This window comes from Pipistrellus hanaki, assembly GCF_964339955.1.
Source record: "Pipistrellus hanaki genome assembly, chromosome: 15".
Lineage (NCBI taxonomy): Eukaryota > Metazoa > Chordata > Mammalia > Chiroptera > Vespertilionidae > Pipistrellus > Pipistrellus hanaki.
Window position 1 is genome coordinate 46635871 of NC_140517.1, and position 22109 is coordinate 46657979.

The window sequence follows — 22109 nt, forward strand, 5'->3', positions numbered from 1 at the left end:
AAAGTGAATTCTCTCTCCGGTCTCTGCCGCCCGCCAGTTCCCCGGGGACCCAGGCATTCCGGCCTCCAGCCGGCCCCCCCAGCGCGGGCGCTCACAAAGGCCCCCATTCATCGTCCCTTACAAAGCGACCCATTCACCCGGGTCCCCAGGGCCTGTCACCCTCTCAGCCGCCCCCCGTGCCTCGCCATTGGCCTAGCGCGCTGCCCGTCAGGCCTCGGTGTCCCGCCCACCGCCGCGCCGCCAGACTCCCAACTCCGGCGCGGTCCCTTTCCCACGGCTGGCACGCCGCGACAACTTCTGATTGGCCTCGCCCGCCAGCTGCTTCTCTCGATTGGGCGGCGCGTCGCCCCGTGGGCGGGGCCGCAGTCTGCCGCAGCGGGCTCCGATTGGTCGCTTCTGCGCTCGTGTGGGCGGGGCTTCCCTGCCGGGCCCGCCCCTCTTTCTCCTCAGGCCGAAGCCTCGGGACGGCCCTGGACGCCGGTGAGTGGCCGGGGTCCAGTGCCCGCGGCGGCGGCGGCGGCGGGCCGGGCCCGGGAGGCTGGGCTCGGGGCTGCGGACGGGCCCCGGAGGCCTGGGCCGGTGGCGGACAGGAGCGGGGCCGGGGACACTCACCTTGTGCGCTGCGGGATTGCGGCGAGGGGGGTGAGGTGAGGCGGGAGGGGGGGGGACGGCGCGGGGCGACACTCTCCGCCCCCCAACGCGAGCTCCTACTGTGTGCGCGGCCGGGTCGGGGTCCTTGCCGGCGGGCCCCGGGCCTGTTCCGTAGCCGGGGAAACTGAGGCTGGCTTTGGGACCTGGAACCCTCTAATACCTGAGTCATCGCCTCCCGTGCCCGCCCCCAGCAGACCGTGTCTCTGTTTCCACTTGTGGAAACGGGGGACCCGACACCTGGGGTCGGGGCCGGCGGAGGCGGAGCCGTGGGGAAAGGCGTATGGAAGCACCTACTATGCGCTTTTTGCAACTGAACAATGTCCCTTAATTATAACCCAAAGCGGGCCGTGTTGTACCCATTTCACAGAGGGGAAAACGGAGGCTGGGCAGAGGTGGGTACTGCAAGGGGCCGGAGTGGAGGGTAACACTTGGGAGACTGACTGTGTGCGGGGTCCCTTAGCCTTTTGCGTCCACAGGAGTCCACGAGGAAGGCGGCGGGCCCCGTGGCCCAGAGGGGGAAGCCGGTGGGAGGGGGTTACCAAACGAGAGGAGAAAATGGACATCTTTGAGGACCCCAAACTACACGTTTCCCCCCCCCCCCAAAACTCCTGAGAAGGGCAGAAAACGACCCGGGCTTGAACCCAACACTCCCTCCCTATTCCTGACTGACCTTGAGCGCGTTACCTCGCCTTTCCGTGCCTCGGTTTCCCCATCGGAGAAGCAGAGATGGCCATCGTCCCCATCCCATTGTGTTTTTGTTTTATTTTGTTTTGTTTTGATATCATTCTATGGCTTGGAACTCTGGAGAGAGCTGTTCTGAGGGCAGAAAGCGCCAGGCACACAGTAGGTGCGCTTTGCCACTCTTTGGTCCCCGTGTCACCCTGAGGGAGCAGCCCCGCAGGACGGAGAGCAGCGTTCTGCCGTCTCCCTGGGTGCGCGGACCCTCTGCAGACAGCGTGTGCGGCCCCGTTTCCAGGGCGGGGGACACTGAGGCTCGGAGAGGTGAAGTAAGGGCCTGGGGCATTGCTGATGGAAGCCCCGGGTGGGCTCTTTCCTCCCCGATCGTTTTATTTCTTTCGTTGGCCGTTTTTATTTCGTGCGAGGCCCCAAAAAGCTGGAGCGGGATTCGAACCCTGCAGTCGCCAGCCAGCCCTCTCCGCAGCGGTCGCCTGACCTTTACCCGCTGGAAGGAGGGGCCCCTGGCGCCGCGGCCGCCCACCTGGCTCCGGCTCCCCCGCCGCCCCCACCCCCTGCCCGGGGCCTGGCTCCAGGACCCGCCCCTTCCCCAGCCGGGCAGGTGCTGGGTGACATCAGAGCCCGGCTCCCTCCCGGTGACGCGACGTGGCCCCGCCCCGCGCTGGACCGCGGAGGCAGCCTCACCTGGGAGCTCCGAGAGGGACTGGGATCCCCGCGCCCCCTCCCCACTGCCCGCACCGCACCGCACCGCCTGCGCCCCAGGGAGTGCCCAGGATCTGCGTGGTAAGGGGCGCGGCGATCGCGCGCTTGGGGCTCAGGGAAATAAATGTGGGTTGGGTGCCGGAATCCTGGTTCCGAGGAGGGGGGTTGGGGGCCTGGAATCCCAGTCTGAGTAAGGACGTCACTGGGAGCCGGGGCTCCTAGGTCTGGAGGGAGAAAGGCGGTCCGGCCAGAACTCCGGGTCTGGAGGGAGGACCCCTGGGTCTGAGGGAGGAGGGGCTGGGGGCCTGGACCCCTGGGTCTGAGGGAGGAGGGGCCGGGGGCCTGGACCCCTGGGTCTGAGGGAGGAGGGGCTGGGGGCCTGGACCCCTGGGTGTGAGGGAGGAGGGGCCGGGGGCCTGGACCCCTGGGTCTGAGGGAGGAGGGGCCGGGGGCCTGGACCCCTGGGTCTGAGGGAGGAGGGGCCGGGGGCCTGGACCCCTGGGTCTGAGGGAGGAGGGGCCGGGGGCCTGGACCCCTGGGTCTGAGGGAGGAGGGGCCGGGGGCCTGGACCCCTGGGTCTGAGGGAGGAGGGGCCGGGGGCCTGGACCCCTGGGTCTGAGGGAGGAGGGGCCGGGGGCCTGGACTCCTGGGTCTGAGGGAGGAGGGGCTGGGGGCCTGGACTCCTGGGTCTGAGGGAGGAGGACTGAGGGAGGAGGGCTGGGGGCCCGGATTTCTGGGTGTGGGGGGAGCGGGGCTCCTGAGTACTAGCATTCTGCTGAGGTCAGAGGGCTGGATGCCAAGGGCCCCAACCCTTGCCCGAGGGGCGGATCCCTGGCTCCTTTTCCTTTCCTCCCCAGCAGTCTCTGCCCCTCCCTGGGCAGGTGCTTTCACCTGCCCTGGTGACAGTAATGAGCCGGGCAGAGGCGGGCAGAGGCGTTCCGGCCGCCAAAGAGGGTGCAGAGGGTGGGGCTGCCGCAGGGGCTCAGGCTGAGGCCTGCAGCCATGCGGCCTGGGCCGTTGTCAGTCCTCAGAATCAGCCCTCAGGCTCCCTCACCTCTATCCCCAGCCCCGCCGCGAGGTGAGGGGCCTGGACCCCTGGGGCTGAGGGTTCAGATTTCTTGGTCCTGGGTGATGAGGGTGCTGGGAGCCGGACTCCTGGCTCCAGGGAGGGAAAACACAGACCGGGGTCATTGCAAAAACTCCAAACCTTTCCTGGTCAAAGGCCAGGGCCGGAGAGGAAGTGGGAGAGGGGGGCAGGGTGAAGCGGGGGGTAAAGTCCCCGCGATGGGCTGGGCTCCGGGTGGAACGGGGCCATCCTGGAGGCCTGGGGTGAGCCGTGGCCATTCGGGGCCTGGGAGGTGTCGAGAACGCCATCCGCTGGTGAGGGCACCCTGTTTGAGCGCAGGGGCCGGGGTTTGAGACCCCGAGCTTCGGGAGCAAGCATGGCTGTGGGTGGGAACTGCCCGTGCCCGGCGGGCAGGAGAGGCGAGGGTCTGGGAGGCGGGAGCCAGGGGCAGACGCTCTGCAGGCAAGAGGAGAGCCCGGCGGGACCAGATCTGGGGGTGCCTCAGGAGGCACCGGTGTTTGAGGGAACTTCTCCAGGGGTCGGTTGGAGGGGGGTGCCCCGGAGGGCAGAGGCAGAAGCACTAAATGCTCCTGTGACTGGGTGACAGGGCGATGCGGCTGTGGGAGGCAGCGAGAGGGAATAGAAGCTCTGCGGAGTGACCGGAGCATGTTTTTTCTGACGGTGCTTAGACCGTCCCAGAATCGCTGTGGTCTGTCCCCTCCCGGTCTGTGGCCCCGTTGGGGGTGCCGAGGGTCCTTGCTCATCCTGGCTCACCCAGTGCCGCCCTGCTTGCTCAGTTGGGTTGTGACGGTCTGAGACTAGACCTGGATCACCGCCGAAACTGGTGTGGCTCAGTGGATAGAGCGTCGGTCTGCAGACTGAAGGGTCCCAGGTTCGATTCCGGCCAAGGGCATGTACCTTGGTTGCGGGCACATCCCCGGTGGGGGGTGTGCAGGAGGCAGCTGATCGATGTTTCTCTCTCATCGATGTTTCTAACTTTCTATTCCTCTCTCTAAAAATTAAATAAAATATATTAAAAAAAAAAAAAAAGAAGAAGAAGAAAGAAAAAAAGAGAAAGAAAAGAACTGGATTGCCAGGAGCTCCTTAAGGCTGGGAGCCGACAGGTCTCCGGCCCCAGCCGCCTCGGCCTCAGGGAAGGTCGCCTGAACGGCAGAGTGGATGAGTGGGGGCAGAATGAATGAATGGGGCCGGTCACCCCCTTATACAGAGAAGGGAGCCAGCCCCGCGGATGGAAGGCACTGTTAACGGAGGTGGAGTTTCCAGTCTGTTCTGCAGGCTCGGGGCACAGACCAGAGGTAGCCTGGGCACCTGAGAGACAGACATCAGACTGACACCCTTCTAAGGTAAGGTGACCAGACGTCCCGCTTTGGGCGGGACAGTCCCGATTTTTAGTTAAAAATCGGGACTGTCCCGCCCAAAGCGGGACGTCTGGTCACCTTATTCTAAGGCTCCCAGCTAAGAGGTCAAGTTCTCCATCATGACCTAGCCTGGCCTGCTTCTCCCCCAGTCTTACTCACCTCTCCCCCTCCATCCCCAGACTCCAGCCTCCCTGGCCTCTGACAAGGCCAGACACACAGGTCTGCGCCCGCCTCGGGGCCTGTGCACGGGGGCTGTCCTCCCCGCCCGGATTGCTCTCCTCCTCACGTTCCCAGGGCTCGGTCCCTTCGTTTCCCTGAGGCCTGTTTCCAAATGCCACATCAGAGAGGCCTTCCCCGGCCTCTGCAATTAAAGCCTGCAACACCTCTCAACCCCGGCTCCCACCGTTCCCCGCCTTCTCTCCCCCCCCCCCCCCCCGGGCCGTTCTCATTATTTAACACACTGTATAATTATTTATCTTTTTATCTGTCTCCCGGGATTACAGCAGCACCATTCAGTAGGAACATAATGCAAGCCAAATGTATAATTTAGAACTTTCTAGTAGCATCGTTAAACTTTTTTTTAAAACTGAAAATGAATGTGAGCCCTGACCGGGTGGTTCAGTGGGTGGAAGCGCGCTCCTGTCCACTGAGAAGTGGCAGGTTCTAGTCCCGGTCAGAGCCCATACCCAGCTTTTGGGTTGAATCGATCGATGTTTCTCTCTCTCTCTCTCTCTCTCTCTCTCTCTCTCTCTATCTCCTTTCCTCTCTCTAAAATCAATAAACATATCTTGGGGGAGGATTGATTTTTAGAGAGAGTGGAAGGGAGCGGAGAGGGAGAGAGAGGGAGAGAGAAGCATCGATGTGACTGAGACACACCAATTGGTTGCCTCCCAATCCCACCTCGACTGGGGGCAGGGATCGGACCTGCAACCCAAGTGTGTGCCCTTGACTGGGAATCGAACCCAGGACCCTCTGGTAACCACTGAGTCACATGGGCCAGGGCTTGGGTGAGGAATTAAAAAAAAAAATTAATGTTCAAGATATATTTATTTTTTAAAATATATTTTATTGATTTTTTTACAGAGAGGAAGAGAGAGAGAGATAGGGAGTTAGAAACATCGATGAGAGAGAAACATCGATCAGCTGCCTCCTGCACACCTCCTACTGGGGATGTGCCCGAAACCAAGGTACATACATGCCCTTGACCGGAATCGAACCTGGGACCTTTTAGTCCGCAGGCCGACGCTCTATCCACTGAGCCAAACCGGTTAGGGCTAAAGATATATTTTTTAAAACTCAATATGTCCAAAATATTATTGCAGTACGTCATCAGCTAGGAATCTGGTGTACATGCTACACTTAGAACCCCGTCTCCCTTTGGATTCTCCATGTCAGATGCCCCGTAGCCACATGGGGCTAGTTATATTTAAAATTAATTAAAGTTGAATACAATTAAAATTTATTTCCTCAGTCCCACTTGTCACATTTTTTAAAAATATATATTTTATTGATTTTTTTTTTACAGAGAGGAAGGGAGAGGGATAGAGAGTGAGAAACATTGATGAGAGTCATCGACCAGCTGCCTCCTGCACACCCCCCACTGGGGATGTGCCCGCAACCAAGGTACATGCCCTTGACCGGAATCGAACCCGGGACCCTTCAGACTGCAGACCGATGCTCTATCCACTGAGCCAAACCGGTTTTGGCTGCCACATTTCTTGTGCCCGGTGGTCACATGGGTGCGGTGACTTCGTATTGACAGCGCGGGGCTAGGCTGGAAAGGCCTTACGAAGTCCGGGCTCTTTTCCTGGCATGATCATCGCCATGTGCCTGGAGCCTTGAACAGTGCCTGGCTCCCAGGCTGGCTTATTCCATAATTACTGAATGAATGAAGGAATGAATGAAGGAATGAATGAATGGGTGAATGAATGAACTAAGAGGTCTGTGGACCCATTTTACAGAAGTATAAAAAGAGGTCTGGTGAGGAAAGACAGTGGGGACTGCCTGGGGGGAATTGGGGGGTTCGTGCCCCACTGACCTCCGTCCTCTCCTCTTCCCTCGCAGACCATGGCAGCAGCGACCATGACGGTGCCCGGGCGGAAGGCGCCGCCCAGGACGGGCCCGGTGCCCGAGGCGGCCCAGTCCTACCTGTTCACGGCCCGCGTGCCCAGCATGGGCGCCGGGTCTGGGGGCGCGGGCTCCTCCCCGCAGGTGGAGTGGACCGCGCGGCGCCTGGTGTGGGTGCCTTCGGAGCTGCACGGGTTCGAGGCGGCGGCGCTGCGCGATGAGGGCGAGGAGGAGGCGGAGGTGGAGCTGGCGGAGAGCGGCCGGCGGCTGCGGCTGCCCCGCGACCAGGTGCAGCGCATGAACCCGCCCAAGTTCAGCAAAGCCGAGGACATGGCCGAGCTGACCTGCCTCAACGAGGCCTCGGTGCTGCACAACCTCCGGGAGCGCTACTACTCCGGCCTCATCTACGTGAGTGCCCCTGCCCCTGCCCCTGAGTGCCCCCTGAGTGCCCCTGCCCCCTGCCCCCTGCCCCCACTCGCTGAGTGCCCCCTGCCCCCTGAGTGCCCCCTGCCCCCGGCCCCCTGCGCCCTGCCTGGTGGGCATTGCTCCGTGCGGGAGCTGGCGGCAGCATCTGCCTTAAATAGAGCTGTTCACCATTTTTATGCCACGCCCTGAGGCCGTGGCCATGCCCACACGTAGTTGCCAAGTGATAAATTATTGGGGTTACCAGGAGTGCCTCAGACCCCAGTGGGGTGCCCCATGACATTGTATGGTAGACGTACCTTATTATGTTCCTAAAGTAGAAAGAATTCTTTTTTTATTTTATTTTATTGATTTTTTACAGAGAGGAAGGGAGAGGGATAGAGAGAAACATCGATGTGAGAGAATCATTGATCAGCTGCCTCTTGCACACCCCCCACCGGGGATGTGCCCGCAACCAAGGTACATGCCCTTGACCGGAATTGAACCCGGGGCCTTTCAGTTCGCAGGCCGACGCTCTATCCACTGAGCCACACCGGTTTCGGCTAGAAAGAATTCTGAATTCTCCCCGGATGCACCCAGCCTGCTCCGGGAAAGGGAAGTGGGTCCATGGTGACAACTAGAACCACTGAGTATGGAAAAGCCAGGGCCGGCTCTGTGCTAAGCGCCTGCCATGTATGAATCCATCTCCTCCTCCTTATGCGGGTAGAGTCTATTAGTGTCCCCATTGTATCTAAAAGGAAACCGAGCTCTAACCGGTGTGGCTCAGTGGATAGAGCATCGGCCTGTGGACTCAAGGGTCCCAGGTTCGGTTCCGGTCAAGGGCATGTACCTTGGTTGCAGGCACATGCCCAGTAGGGGGTGTGCAGGAGGCAGCTGATCGATGTTTCTAACTCTCTATCCCTCTCCCTTCTTCTCTGTAAAAATATATTAAAAATTAAAATAACATAAATAAATAAATAAATAAACAAACAAATAAATAAATGGAAACCGAGGCCCAGAGAAATATAAGACAATACAAGCTAACATACATTTATTTATTTATTTATAGAGGAAGAGAGAGGGAGAGAGAGAAATATCAATGATGAGAGAGAATCATCGATTGGCTGCCTCCTGCACGCCCATGCCAGGGAATGGAACCAGGATCTGCAGGTTTATGGGGTCGACACTCAACCACTGAGCAACACCGGCTGAGCCTACACTAACATTTGTTAAGCATATACCGGGCCCTCTAAAATATATTATCTCATGAGGGTGGGTGAAAAAAAATGATGGTGGCAGATTGTAATGAAATAATGCATTACTTTGAGGAGATTTAAAAAGCCTGAGCACACATAGCTTACATAAAAGTTTGCATATTGTATACTGAGCATGTCTTCACAATTATAAGACATTTTACAGGTAAAGAAACGGAGGCACAGAAAGGTCAAATTCCTTGACCAAGGTCACCCAGTTGGACGTGGTGGACCTGAGTGGTCCAGCTCCAGGCTCTACCTTTTTTGCCCTGGTGCTTCTGAGATTAAGTCAGGATTGACAAGCCTTGGCCGGTGTTGTTCAGTGGTTAGAGCCTCCGAAAGGCCCAGGGTTTGATTCCCTGTCAAGGTTGCGTACCTGGGTTGTAGATTTGATCCCCTGTCGGGGTGCGTGCAAGAAGCAACCAATTGATGTGTGTCTCTCTCACATCGATGTTTCTCTCTCTCCCCATCTCTCCCTTCAACTCTGTCTAAAAATCAATGGAGCCCAACTGGTGTGGCTCAGTGGTTGAGTGTCAACCTATGAACCAAGAGGTCAGGGTTCGATTCCCAGTCAGGGCACATGCCCAGGGTTTCGGGCTCCATCCCCAATAGGGGGCATGTGGGAGGCAGCCGATCAACGATTCTCTCTCATCATTGATGTTTCTAGCTCTCTCTGCCTCTCTGAAATCAATAAAAATATATTATTTAAAAAAATCAATGGAGCCCTAGCTGGTTTGGCTCAGTGGATAGAGCGTTGGCCTGCAGACTAAAGGGTCCAAGGTTCGATTCCAGTCAAGGGCATGTACCTTGGTTGCGGGCACATCCCCAGTGGGGGTGTGCAGGAGGCAGCTGATTGACCTTTCTCTCTCATCGATGTTTCTAGCTCTCTATCCCTCTCTCTTCCTCTTGGGAAAAAAAAAATCAATAAAATATATTTTAAAAAATAAAATATATATTTTTAAAAGTCAGTGGAAAAGATATCCTCAGGTGAGGATTAGCAAACAAGCAGACAAAAAGGCAGGAATGACCCTAGTGATGCTGTCCGAGGGTCAGTCTCTGGTAAGCATTTCCTGTCTCAGGTTATGTAATCTTTACAGCAAACAGACGAACTGGAACAGCGGTTCCTAACCCTGCCTTCCCATTCGGATCACCTGGGGATTTTTATTTTTTATTTTTTTTAAATACCAACACCCAAGTCCCACTCCAGCCCATTAAACCCAGGCTCTCTGGGCGGGGGGAGGGTGTGTGACAGGGTATTTGGCATTTTTAATAAGCTTCCAGGGCAGTTTTAAAGGGCAGCCGGAGCACTAAGAGCAAACAGGATTAGAGAGACTGACAAGGAATGTCGAGAAGAATAGCGAAGAATAATAATGGAGGGTGGCTGGCAAATATTGACTGACACTTAACGCTGTGCCAGGACTGTTCTGAGTGCTATGGGGGGGGTTCTCGGCTCACCTCTGTCGCCTCATGTTCAGGAATGTTAAGTGACTTGGGTCCCGGGTCACACAGACATGATGGAGACCTGCCGGGATTTGAACCCGGGCAGCTGGCCCCGGAGTTATTCTCCAAACACCAGCTTGGAGGGCTGGGGTCTCACTGCTCTGCTCATTTATTATTATTATTTTTAATTTTTTAAAAAAATTTTTTGCTGTGCTCATTTAAAGTGACCACACCTCAGTCCTAGCAGAGTGGCGCAGCGGAAGCGTGCTGGGCCCATAAAGTGACCACACCTGCCCTAGCTGGTGTGGCTCAGTGGATAGAGCTTCAGCCTGCAGACCGAAGGGTCCCAGGTTCGATTCCAGCCAAGGGCACATGCCCAGGTTTCGGGCTTTAGTGAAGGAGGCAGCCAATCAATGATTCTTTCACATCGTTGATGTTTCTGTCTCTCTTTCCCTCTCCCTGCCTCTCTGAAATCAATAAAGATATATTTTTAAAAATAAAATAAAGTGGGCACACCGAAGAAATCATAAAAATGCCTAGCTTTTTGTAGTTTTAAAAAGCTACAAAAACCCAATGAGTGATATTTTTATTTTTATTTTATTGATTTTGTACAGAGAGGAAGAGAGAGAGAGATAGAGAATTAGAAACATCGATGAGAGAGAGTCATCGATCAGCTGCCTCCTGCACACCCCCTACTGGGGATGTGCCCGCAACCAAGGTACATGCCCTTGACCGGAATCAAACCTGGGACCCTTCAGTCCCCAAGCCGAAACTCTATCCACTGAGCCAAACCGGTTTCGGCAGAGTGAGACTTTTTTTCAATAAATGATGCGATATATAAAAATATGAAAATGATCCAGCAGGGCACCACAGCGTCCAAAAAAAAAAAAAAAATGAAAATGAACAAACTGACCCTAATATCCACCCTCTTAAGGGTCACAAAGCACAAGATTAGATTTAAAAAAATAATATATATTTTTCTTGATTTCAGAGAAGAAGGGAGAGGGAGAGAGAATCATTGATCGGCTGCCTCCTGCATGTCCCCCACCGGGGATCGATCTACCCCGGCAGGTGCCCTGACCGGGAATTGAACCGTGATCGCTTGGTTCATTGGTCAGTGCTTAACCACTGAGCCATGCTGGCCGGGCAAAATTAGACATTTTTATGAATTTTAACTCCTGATTGGAGCGGAGGAGACGGAGGCTGGGCGGGGCCAGTGGCTGGCTCAGGGCCCCTTGGCGTGTGGTGGCAGATGTGGGTTTGAATCGGGGCTGTCTGGCCCTGGGTGGGGCTGGCGCCTTCCCCAGGCTGCTCTGGCCTCTTCCGATTCCTCGCTCACCTTTGTGGGTCCTGGGAGGGGCCTCTGCCGGAGCCGCCGCCCTGCTCACCAAAGCCGATCGGAGAGACACCCACACCCCCAGCCACCCTTGGCCTCTTTTTGTTTAATCCTCACCCGAGGATATTTGTGATTTTAGATAGAGTGGAGGAAGGGAGAGAGAGAGAGAGAGAGAGAGAGAGAGAGAGAGAGAGAGAGGAGAGAGAGAGACATGGATGTGAGAGACATTGTGATTGGTTGCCTCCTGCACATGGCAGACCAGACCAGGGCCGTGGATCTAACCTGAAACCCAGAGTCCGGGAATTGAACCTGAGACCCTTCGTGGTACTCTGGCCGATGTGGTCTGCAAACTCATTAGTCATCAGAGCCAAATATCAACAGGATTGAAATTTCTTTTGAGAGCCAAATTTTTTAAAAAAATATATTTTTATTGATTTCTCACAGAGAGGAAGAGAGAGGGATAGAGAGTTAGAAACATCGATGAGAGAGAATCATCGATCAGCTGCCTCTTGCACACCCCCTACTGGGTATGTGCCCGCAACCAAGGTACATGCCCTTGACCGGAATCGAACCCGGGACCTTTCAGTCCGCAGGCCGACGCTCTATCCACTGAGCCAAACCGGTCCCGGCGAGAGCCAAATTTTTTAAACTTCAACTTCTTCTAACGCCACTTCTTCAACATAGACTCGCCCAGGCCATGGTATTTTGTGGAAGAGCCACACGCAAGAGGCCAAAGAGCTGCATGTGGCTTGTGAGCCGTAGTTTGCCGACCACCGTTCTAACCACTTAGAGGCACCGGCCTGGGCCACCCTTTGCCTCTTACTAAAAACTCCGAACCCTCTCAGTAGCCTGGTAAGGTACCTGCTGTCACCCCAATTCTTCCAGTGGAGAAATTGAGCCTTAGAGAGGGGCAGGATGTGGACGAAGCCCCAGAGCTAGTAACGGGCTAACCTGGGACTTGAACCCAGGACACCTGACTCCAAACACCACGTCCTGTCTGCCGCAGTAGGAAGGTCAGTGGGAAAGTCCAGGGGGAAACAAATGGTGAGGCCTGAGCTAAGATTGTGGCCCAGGAACCAGAGAACTGGGGCCTGACAAGTGGGAGTGAAATGGAAGATTCCAGAAGCCCAGCTGGGGAGGGACCGGGGCCTTAAGTGAGCGCCTGATTTCCCATCGGGTGCTGTTGTCGACCTCCTCCCCATACGACCTTGTCGGCCCCTCTCTGCATACAGCTGTGAGGTGGGGTTCTCTCTCCCCTCCTCTCCCACGGCGTGTCGGGAGCTAACAGCTAACGTGTCACGCACATTTTGGTGTTCCGGGGCCCGTGCTCAGCTCTGTACGTGCAACGTGAATCTGTGGGTGGCTCCCAGCACCCCTGGATGGGAGCACGGTGCCCGGCCCCATTCCGGGAGAAAAGGGCAAGGTGCCTGCTGAGGCCACCAGCCGGATGTCAGCGGTGCGCCCAGCCGGCGTGGCTCAGTGGCTGAGCATCTACCTATCCGCCAGGATCACGGTTTGATTCCTGGTCAGGGCACAGGCCCGGGTTGAAGGCTCGATCCTCAGTGTGGGGCCTGCAGGAGGCAGCTGATCAATGATTCTCTTTCATCATTCATGTGTCTATCTCTCTCTCTTCCTCTCCTTTCCTCTCTGAAATCAATTTAAAATAAAATAAAACAGAAATGCAGCACAAGCCGAAACCGGTTTGGCTCAGTGGTAGAGCGTCGGCCTGCGGACTAAAGGGTCCCGGGTTCGATTCCGGTCTAGGTCATGTATATTGGTTGCGGGCACATCCCTGGTAGGGAGTGTGCAGGAGGCAGCTGGTCAATGTTTCTCTCTCATCGACGTTTCTAGCTCTCTATCCCTCTCTCCTCTCTGTAAAAAAATCGATAAAATATATTTATTAAAAAAAAAATTCCCAGGCCTTGCTGAGTACATATCTGCTGACAGGCCACTGCGGATGGAGAGGTAGTTTCCCAAAGTAGGGCTTCTGAGGCCCCAGAAATCCGGTTTCTGCCTCTAAGAGCCGAAACCGGTGTGGCTGAATGGATAGAGCCTTGGCCTGAGAACTGAAAGGTTCCGGGTTCGATTCCAGTCTAGGGCATGTGCCTTGGTTGCAGGCACGTGCCCCATGGAGGGTGTGCAGGAGGCAGCTGATCGATGTTTCTCTCTCATCCATGTTTCTAACTCTCTATCGCTCTCCCTTCCTCTCCGTGAAAAATCAATAAAATATATTTTTTGGGGGAAAAAAAAAGAGTCACTCAGGGTCACCGTCCTTGACTGAGACGCTTGGGTACAGAGGGCAAGGTGCCTATTGAGCATTCGTAGTGTCCCTGCTCTGCGGGGACCAGGAGGTGCATTGTGGGCCTTACCTTTTATTTTTATTTATGTCTTTATTTATTGAATACGTTTTTATTGATTTCAGAGAGGAAAGGAGAGGGAGAGAGAGCGATAGAAACATCAATGATGAGAATCATTGACCGGCTGCCTCCTGCATGCCCCCCACTGGGGATCCAGCTGGCAACCTGGGCACACGCCCTTGGCCGGAATGGAACCCGGGACCCTTCAGTCCGCAGGCCAATGAGGCTCTATCCATGGATCCAAACCAGCTAGGGCTGGGCCTTCACTCTTCTAGGTGGTGGTGAGAAAAGCCCCATTTTCCCGGAGTGTAGACTGAGGCTCAGCCCTTGTATGAAGTCACCAGCTAGACTCCCAGGTGACGGTGAGAGCGTCCGGGTGACTGTGCCTTTCTGGGCCCCGCCTCGGGCCCGAGGCCGGCTGGTTTGTATTCATTATCTCCCCTAATCCCCGCAGACTCTGTAATGAAGTGGGGAGTGGCACCCCCGGTTTCTCTAGGAGGAAACCGAGACGGGGGAGAGTCTCGGGGCTGAGAAGAGGTGGAGGCGGGGGTTGAACCCTGAGGGTGTGCCTTCAGGGTCCCCCACCCCCACCCCCACCCCAGCTTTGCCCTCCTGCTGTCTGCGTGTGCCAGCCTCTGCCCTTTGCCCCTGGCCTTGGCAGCGGCTCGGGTTCCTGTTGAGGTGTCACCCAGGCGACAAGGTGTGGCTGGGTGGGAGGGTGGCGTGGGGAGTGGGTTCGTCTGCCAGCCGGGAGTGGGGGCCGGGGCGCCAGCAGCCATGAGATACCCGCCCAGGGAATGTGGTCCGGCCGCCCCGCCCTCGGAGCCCGGAGCTCCCGAGCACCCAGCAAACCGGTTGCTCTGCTCCCGGCTGGCCACCCACCCACCCACCTGGCACCTGGGAGCCGGGCAGCTTGTGGCGGCCACACCCTGCGCTGCTGGGGAGGCACAAGCTGTCAGGGAGTTTAAAGTGGCCCTGCCGCTAACCAGCTAAGTAACCGGCTAGCCAGCTAACTAGCTAACTCGCTGGCTAAGTGGCTAAACTGGTTTAATAGTTAACTAGCTAAGCCATTAAGCAGCTAATTTTCTGGTTAGCTCAGTTTGTTAGCTCTCTGGGTTGGTGTAGCCAGGTAACCAGCTAACTAGCTAACTAGCTGGCTAAGTGGCTAAATGGTTTAATAGTTAACTAGCTAAGCCATTAAGCAGCTAATTTTCTGGTTAGCTCAGTTCGTTAGCTCTCTGGGTTGGTGTAGCCAGGTAACCAGCTAGCTCTACTAGTTGTCTAACTACCTCTACCAGTCCTGAGTGCCTGTTGTGAGCTGGAGCACCACCCCAAGGTCCCGAATCCAGGCCCAGTGGGTGTGCGCACAAATTCAGGAAGTCTGTGAAGGCGAATGCCATAAAAATATATAAGTAAATAATATATAATGATAATAAATTATCTCTTAATTTCCATGCTGTATAGCATTTTCTCCAATAAGAGTGGTCCCCAAGTTTGAGTAGAATAGACAATTTACGCTATACCTGTTTTATGCAGCAACATACTTATTTAAAAAAATATATATTTTTATTGATTTTAGAGAGGAAGGGAGAGGGAGAGAGAGAGAAACATCAATGATGAGAGAGAATCGTTGATCAGCCGCCTCCTGTACTCCCCACATTGGGGATCGAGTCCTTAACCCGGGCATGTGCCCTGACCGGAAACTGAACCGTGACCTCCTGGTTCCTAGGTCGATGCTTACCCACTGAGCCACACTGGCCGCATATTAGGATGTCATGTTTTTATGTTCACATTGTAAATTTTCACTTAATCACAGGTAACCCTTATTGGGTTAGATAATCGAATTCGTGTAAGCAAGACCCGTGAGTCTGTATTAATAGAAACCACAAAATAGGTTGCTGCTGAGATTGTGAGCAAGCTTCTCCAGATATTGTGTGTGTGTTCAAGCATGCACACAAAGCCTCCCGCCTCCCTCCCCCCACTCCCGCCTTGTTTCCTGTCTCTTGACAATGTTTCCAAGATCAACCATCCCATCACGGGGCGCGTCCCTGGCCGTGTACGGACGTGTGTCGGGCCAGGTCAGCCTTTGCCCAGTGAGGAATGCTGGCTGGATGGGTGTGCACAGGGCCCTTCCAGGTGTGCGTCCAGGCAGCGACGGGCTGTGACCCCCGGCGGGTGTGGCTCAGGAGTTGAGCACCAGCTCACGCACCAAGAGGTCACTGGTTCGATTCCCCGTCAGGGCATATGCCAGGGTGGTGGGCTCGGTCCCCAATAAGGGGCGTGCAAGAGGCAGCTGATGGATGGTTTTCTCTCTCATTGATGTTTCTCACTCTCTCCCTCTCCTTCCTTCTCTCTCTCAAAAAAATAAACAGATCAATAAAAACATATATTTAAAAAACATATATTTGCCCTAACTGGTTTGGCTCAGCGGATAGAGCATCGGCCTGCCGACTCAAGGGTCCCAGGTTCAATTCCGGTCAAGGGCATGTACCTTGGTTGCAGGCACATCCCCAGTAGGGACTGTGCAAGAGGCAGCTGATCAATGTTTCTCTCTCATCGGTGTTTCTAACTCTATCCCTCTCCCTTCCTCTCTGTTAAAAATCAATAAAATATATTTAAAAAAATAAATATATAAATCTTTTATTGATTTTTTTACAGAGAGGGAGAGGGATAGAGAGTTAGAAACATTGATGAGAGAGAAACATCTATCAGCTGCTTCCTACACGCCCCCCCCCACAGGGGGATGTGCCCGCAACCAAGCCCCACACCCTTGACCGGAATCAAACCTGGGACCCTACTATCCACTGAGCCAAACTGTTTTGGCAATAAAAACATATATATATATATATATATATATATATATATATATATATATATATATATATATATATATATATATATATTTTTTTTTTTTTTAATTTGACATTGTGCCGAAACCAGTTTGGCTCAGTGGATAGAGTGTCAGCTTGGGGACTGAAGGGCCCCGGGTTCGATTCCGGTCAAGGGCATGTACCTTGGTTGCGGGCACATCCCCAGCAGGGGGTGTGCAAGAGGCAGCTGATCGATGACTCTCTCTCATCGATGTTTCTAACTCGCTATCTCTCTCCCTTCCTCTCTGTACAAAATCAATAAAATATATATTTTTTAAAAATTTGACATTGTCCCTGTGAATGGCAGCCCCTTTGACGGGTGTCCTGGTGCGGTGTGCAGCCCCGTGCTGCCCTCCGGGCCGGGCCGCGGGCAGGAGCTGAGCCCTCTCCCTTCTCGCCCGCCGCAGACCTACTCTGGCCTTTTCTGTGTGGTCATCAACCCGTACAAGCAGCTGCCCATCTACACGGAGGCCATCGTGGAGATGTACCGCGGCAAGAAGCGCCACGAGGTGCCGCCCCACGTGTACGCGGTGACCGAGGGGGCGTACCGCAGCATGCTCCAGGGTGAGTGTGGGCCGGGGCGGGCCGGGATGTCAGACTCCGCGGCTCCTCTGTGGAGCGGGGGCGGGGGCCGCGATGGCGGGCGGGGCTCCGAGTGCGCCCCACAGGCCCTTCCTCGCCGGCCTCTGGCCACCCCTTCTCTCCACCAGCACCGCGTATGAGTCACGTGGGCCAGGGTTCTGGCAAAATTCCTCTTGAGAGCGTGACGCTCAGAGCGCCCATTCACTCTCCGTGTCTGTCTGTCTGTCGGTGGTGTGATCCGCCTGGACGTGGGTGGATGGCAGCCCCTACATGATGGGCGGATGGAGCTGTACCGCTGGGCAGCTGTGCCCTGCACAGGGATGTCTGTTAAAGGGGCTTGTAAATCAGTCCTGGCCAAATGACGCGGCCCGCACACAATGTGCTCATCACTTATTTAGCATACGTCACCTATTTTACTTCATTTTTTGTTAATCTTCACCGTAGGATACTCTTTCCATTGATTTTTAGAAAGTGGAAGGAGGGAGAGAGGGAGAGGAAGAGGGAGAGAGAGAGAGAAACATTGATACATGGCCTTGATCAGGAATCGAACCTACAACACTTTGGGGTGTGGGCGGGTGCTCTAACCACTGAGCACACCAGCCAGCGCTATCATCTACCAGTATTTTGTTTGCTTATTTATTTTAAATATATTTTATTGATTTTTTTTACAGAGAGGAAGGGAGAGGGATAGAGAGAAACATCGATGATAGATTAACATCGATCAGCTGCCTCCTGCACACCTCCCACTGGGGATGTGCCCACAACCAAGGTACATGCCCTTGACCGGAACCGAACCTGGGACCCTTCAGTCCGCAGGCCGATGCTCTGTCCACTGAGCCACACCGGCCAGGGCTGTAATGAAATATTTATATCGTAGCATGCAGTGGCTCTCAGCGTGCAGTGCCCTCACCACCACCACCACCACCAGCAGCAGCAGCACCTGCTGAGCCAGAAACTGGGGGGAGGCTCAGCAGACAGTGTTTAGTGAGACCCCAGGCCTCTGCAGACCCTATGCCGGCACGCGGGTGTAATGGACGGTCTATGATGCACCTGTTTCAGACAATACAACGTGTTTAGATGTCTCGTTTTTATATTCACGTTATACATCTATACTTCCTCATTGGTGACACTTATTTGGTTCCACAATCTGATTTGTTATACATTTATTTGTATAATTTTCAGCTCTTATTATATCCCGCTTATTATTATACCTTAGGGATACGTGTACAGTAAAGTGAGGGTGAGTGCCTCCTTCGCGCCAGGCACTTTTCATGGATTAACACCAACCTCATAGCAACCCTGTGGGAGTCCCTTTCACGTCCTGCGTGGTTCCGGGTTCCTGTTCAGGGTCCGGGGACTGGAGAAGGCCGCACACAAAACGAAGAGAGACTAGAAAAGAATTAATTTGGGAAAAGGAGGGCCAGGCGGGAGTCCACCTCTAGAGGGAGGACTGCCCCGGCTCTGGCTTTGGTATCCCTTTTATTGAGGTTATGAGACACACCCATATGCTTTAGGCAGGAAATTCCCATAACGGACAATCAGCAAGAATTCACATATTAATCATATGGGTGGAGGCTGCTTTAGCTACCAATGTCTCAACTAAACAGTGAGTGAGTGGTTAGCTCCGACCATTCAGAGCCAGTAAGGGCAGCCAGCCTTCCGGATTCCCTTTGCACATTCTCTCTGAGTGACAATGATCTGTTTCTGGCACAACCCCATGAAGCAGGTGAGCTCCTCTCCCTGGCTTCCAGGTGGGGAAACTGAGGCACAGTCCTTGTCCCCACTGGTGGCTGAGGTAGGATTTGAACCCAGGGTTCCCGACTGTTGCCTCTCTGGGGTCCAGGATCCCTCTCATGTCTTTGAATCTCACATGGCACACGGTGGGGGCTCACTTTGAAGTTTGCTGAATGAATGACATGCTGTTCCGTTGGAGTTTATTGCCTAAATCACATGTGTCAAACACAAGGCCCGCGGGCCAAATCCAGCCCGCCAGGCCTTGCAATGTGGCCCGCACCGCGCTGTCATCACTGCACTACGCTGTCAGTTTATGACATTGTCAGTTTATGACTGTTCAGTAAAAACCATTCGGCCCGCGATTTAGGCTAGATTTTAGATTTTGGCCCCTTCTCTGATTGAGTTTGACACCCCTAGCCTAAATGCACCTGCAGTATATACAATGAGTGGCCAGATTATTATGATCTCTGAATACACATACACACACACACACACACACACACACGAGTGGTATAATAACCTGGCCACTCTGTGTGTGTGCGTGTGTGTGTGTGTGTGTGTGTGTGAGAAACGTTGTATTGTCTGAAACAGGTGCTGTTCAGTTACAGTCCCCTCAGGTGAGGAAGCTGAGGCTCAGAGAGGGACAGCTGCTTTTCCAGGGGCACACAGAAAGCAAGAGGCTGCGTCGGGTGCGGTATTAGGATCCAGGGTGTCACACATCAAAACCCAAGCTTCCCCTTGTCCCCCGGGAATTATTTTGAATAGGCAGTGGCCAGCATAAGGGGCCGGGGTCCTGTCGGAGGGACCCTCCCAGGTGACATGTTCTCCTCTCTCCCCTACAGATCGAGAGGATCAGTCCATTCTCTGCACGTGAGTAGTCCTGAGGGCTTCCTGGTGGAGGTGGTCCCAGCTGGGTGTGGCTCTCCTTGGAGTGGAATCATTGCTGAGCCCTCTTGCTTCCCCTTGTTTCCCCCCCAGTGGGGAGTCCGGAGCCGGGAAGACAGAAAACACCAAGAAGGTGATCCAGTACCTCGCCCACGTGGCATCCTCACCGAAGGGCAGGAAGGAGACGGGCGTACCGGTAAGTGACCTGCTCTAGAGCCTGCCACCTGCAATGCCCCCTCCATCTCAGGCTCTGCTTCTCCCATAATTCCCTATCTTCCTCAAGGGGGGCCATGCTGCTTGAGCACCTACTGTGTGCCTGATTCACTGCTGGGAACCGTGGCAGGTGGAAAAGCAATGCAAGGGCCAGTTCTTGGCCTCGATGGCCTTTGGAACAGTTTCAGGCACATAGTAGGTGCTTACATTCCTGAGCACCTACTATGTGCCAGGCCTAATTTAGATACCTGCAGTGCCTTGTTGGCTTTACAAGTGGGCATTTATATAGCGCTTATCCCTGTGCTCCCATTAACTTGATGCTCCAGTGAGGCGGGTAGGGTGTTGTTTTCCTGTGTCAAAATGAGAAAGTGAAGGCACAACTGGGGGAGTCGGTTTCGGAGGTCCCGCACCCAGCAAGGGCTAGAGTGGATTCAGACCCGGGCATGTGGTCCCCCTGGCCACCCCGCGCCACACGCCCAGTTTCCCCCTGTCTCTCCCCCACCCTGCCCACCACCCGAGACCACCAGTTCACCTGTGTGTCTGTCCACGTTTCATGTGCCGTGTCCTGATCCATGTCCCGGTCCGTGTCTCGTGTCCCGTGACTTCCTCAGGCCTCCACCAGCGCCATGTCTTATGTGAGTAGCAGGGAATCACCTGGAGTCATAATGCTACGCAGGTCACCCCCAACTACAGTCTTCCTGACAGCCAGGGCCCTAGGCATTGACGGTTATACCTGCCAGGGAGTCACACTGCTGCTTATGGTGGTTATGGTGGTCCTACTAGGTGCACACCAGGCCCTGCACTGTCACTGAATGCAACCCTGCTATGTACACACAGCGACCCCCCCTCCTCCACTGGGTACACACACCTAGGGGCCCGTGCTGTCATTTAGTGTGGTCCTACTGTGTGTACAAGCCCAGTCTGAATTGCTACTTATGTTAGCTCTGCGGTCGGCAAACTGCTGCTCGCGAGCCGCATGCGGCTCTTTGGCCCCTTGAGTGTGGCTCTTTCACAAAATACCACGGCCTGGGCCAGTCTATTCTGAAGAAGTGGTGTTAGAAGAAGTTTCAGTTTAAAAAATGTGGCTCTCCAAAGAAATTTCAATCGTTGTCCTGTTGATATTTGGCTCTGTTGACTCATGAGTTTGCCGACCATTGTGTTAGCTCTACGGTGTACGCAGACTGGCCACAAATAACAACGTGAAATAACTCAGAGACCAAAAAGTGCCATTTATTGCTGACCTGCTGTTCGTAGGCGGGGCCCACAGACACCATGACTTCACACAATCCAGGGACACACACGGCCATGTATTACAGGCCCTCGGCTCAGGCTAGTCTCCGAGGGCCCGCAAGGAAATTAAAGAAACAGTCCAGGCCCTAGAGAGCCTGGCGAGGAAGGAGGAGAAGGAAATTGCCGTTTATTGAGCACCTACTATGTTCCTGGCTCTGACACCCAGCTGGCTGTGGGGAGTTCAGAGTAAGAGCCCACCCATAGGGGAGGGAACTGCCGATCCTTCCAGGCCTACAGCGTGCCAGTTTGAAGCACTTTATGTACAAACGGTGCAGATTTTTCCTTAATCATTTCACAAGTCACGCATGAGTACGTGTTCCCGGTAACAGCAACAAAATCAGATCAAGTGGAATTCCTTTCCGCCTCTCAGTGCCCCTTCCTTGGCGAGGCTTACCCTGTTGGCAGTTTGGTGTGTATCCTTGCAGGCCTTTCTCTAAATGTTTACGAACATGAATATATACCTGCAGAAACGGGAGTCTGGTTTTGGCTGGTGTTTTTTTTTTCCAATTTATTTTTTATCCATGGGATCGCTCTGCGGGTATTGTTCTGCAGGCTTTTCTTTTCATTTGTTTGTTTTTTGCTTTGTTTCCACTTGGCAATTTAGCTCGGAGATGTTTGCTTGATCCCTGCACAGTAGACTGACAGGCACCACCCGGGTGCAGGGAGGTAGGCACACACCCAGACACACAAAAGGTCCCCCCCCCACACACACACACACACACGTTCAGTCAGCTGTAGCTCAGACCCCCGTCTCCCGCCCCCTTCTCACTGCGGTGCCCCCTCCCAGGGTGAACTGGAGCGGCAGCTCCTCCAGGCCAACCCCATCCTGGAGGCCTTCGGCAACGCCAAGACGGTGAAGAATGACAACTCCTCCCGATTTGTGAGTGCAGGGAGGGCGCCGCCTGCAGGCCTGGCGCGGAACAGCAGCTGGGCATGAAGCGGGGAGACGGGGGAGGAAAGATGTGTGAGTCAGCTGAGGGGGGCGGGGCAGGGGGCTGGGGGCCTGGGTCCCGGGGAAAGAAGTCAAAGGGGCCTGGACCTTGGATTCCCCAGCGAGCCCCCACGGAGAGCCCCCACGGAGACGGAGACGCGGTGACTGGGGCGGGGTTCAGGGCAGGGAGAGAGACAGACAGGAGGCAGGCCTGGCTCCGGGCGGGTGAGTGAGTGAGGGCTGCTCTCAGACCCT

At 54.9% G+C, this 22109-nt stretch overlaps 1 protein-coding gene across 1 annotated transcript in view; it reads left to right on the forward strand.

Annotated features, from left to right (window-relative positions):
* The first annotated feature begins 437 nt into the window (after positions 1 to 437).
* MYH14 (myosin heavy chain 14) overlaps positions 438 to 22109 on the forward strand; it is a 76342-nt gene continuing 54670 nt past the window's right edge. Inside the window, 7 exon segments of the mRNA XM_084905762.1 lie at positions 438 to 480; positions 6559 to 6969; positions 16627 to 16783; positions 19378 to 19405; positions 19514 to 19616; positions 20245 to 20268; positions 21711 to 21803. Of these exon segments, the coding sequence (XP_084761888.1) occupies positions 6562 to 6969; positions 16627 to 16783; positions 19378 to 19405; positions 19514 to 19616; positions 20245 to 20268; positions 21711 to 21803 (813 nt within the window). The 5' untranslated portion in view covers positions 438 to 480; positions 6559 to 6561.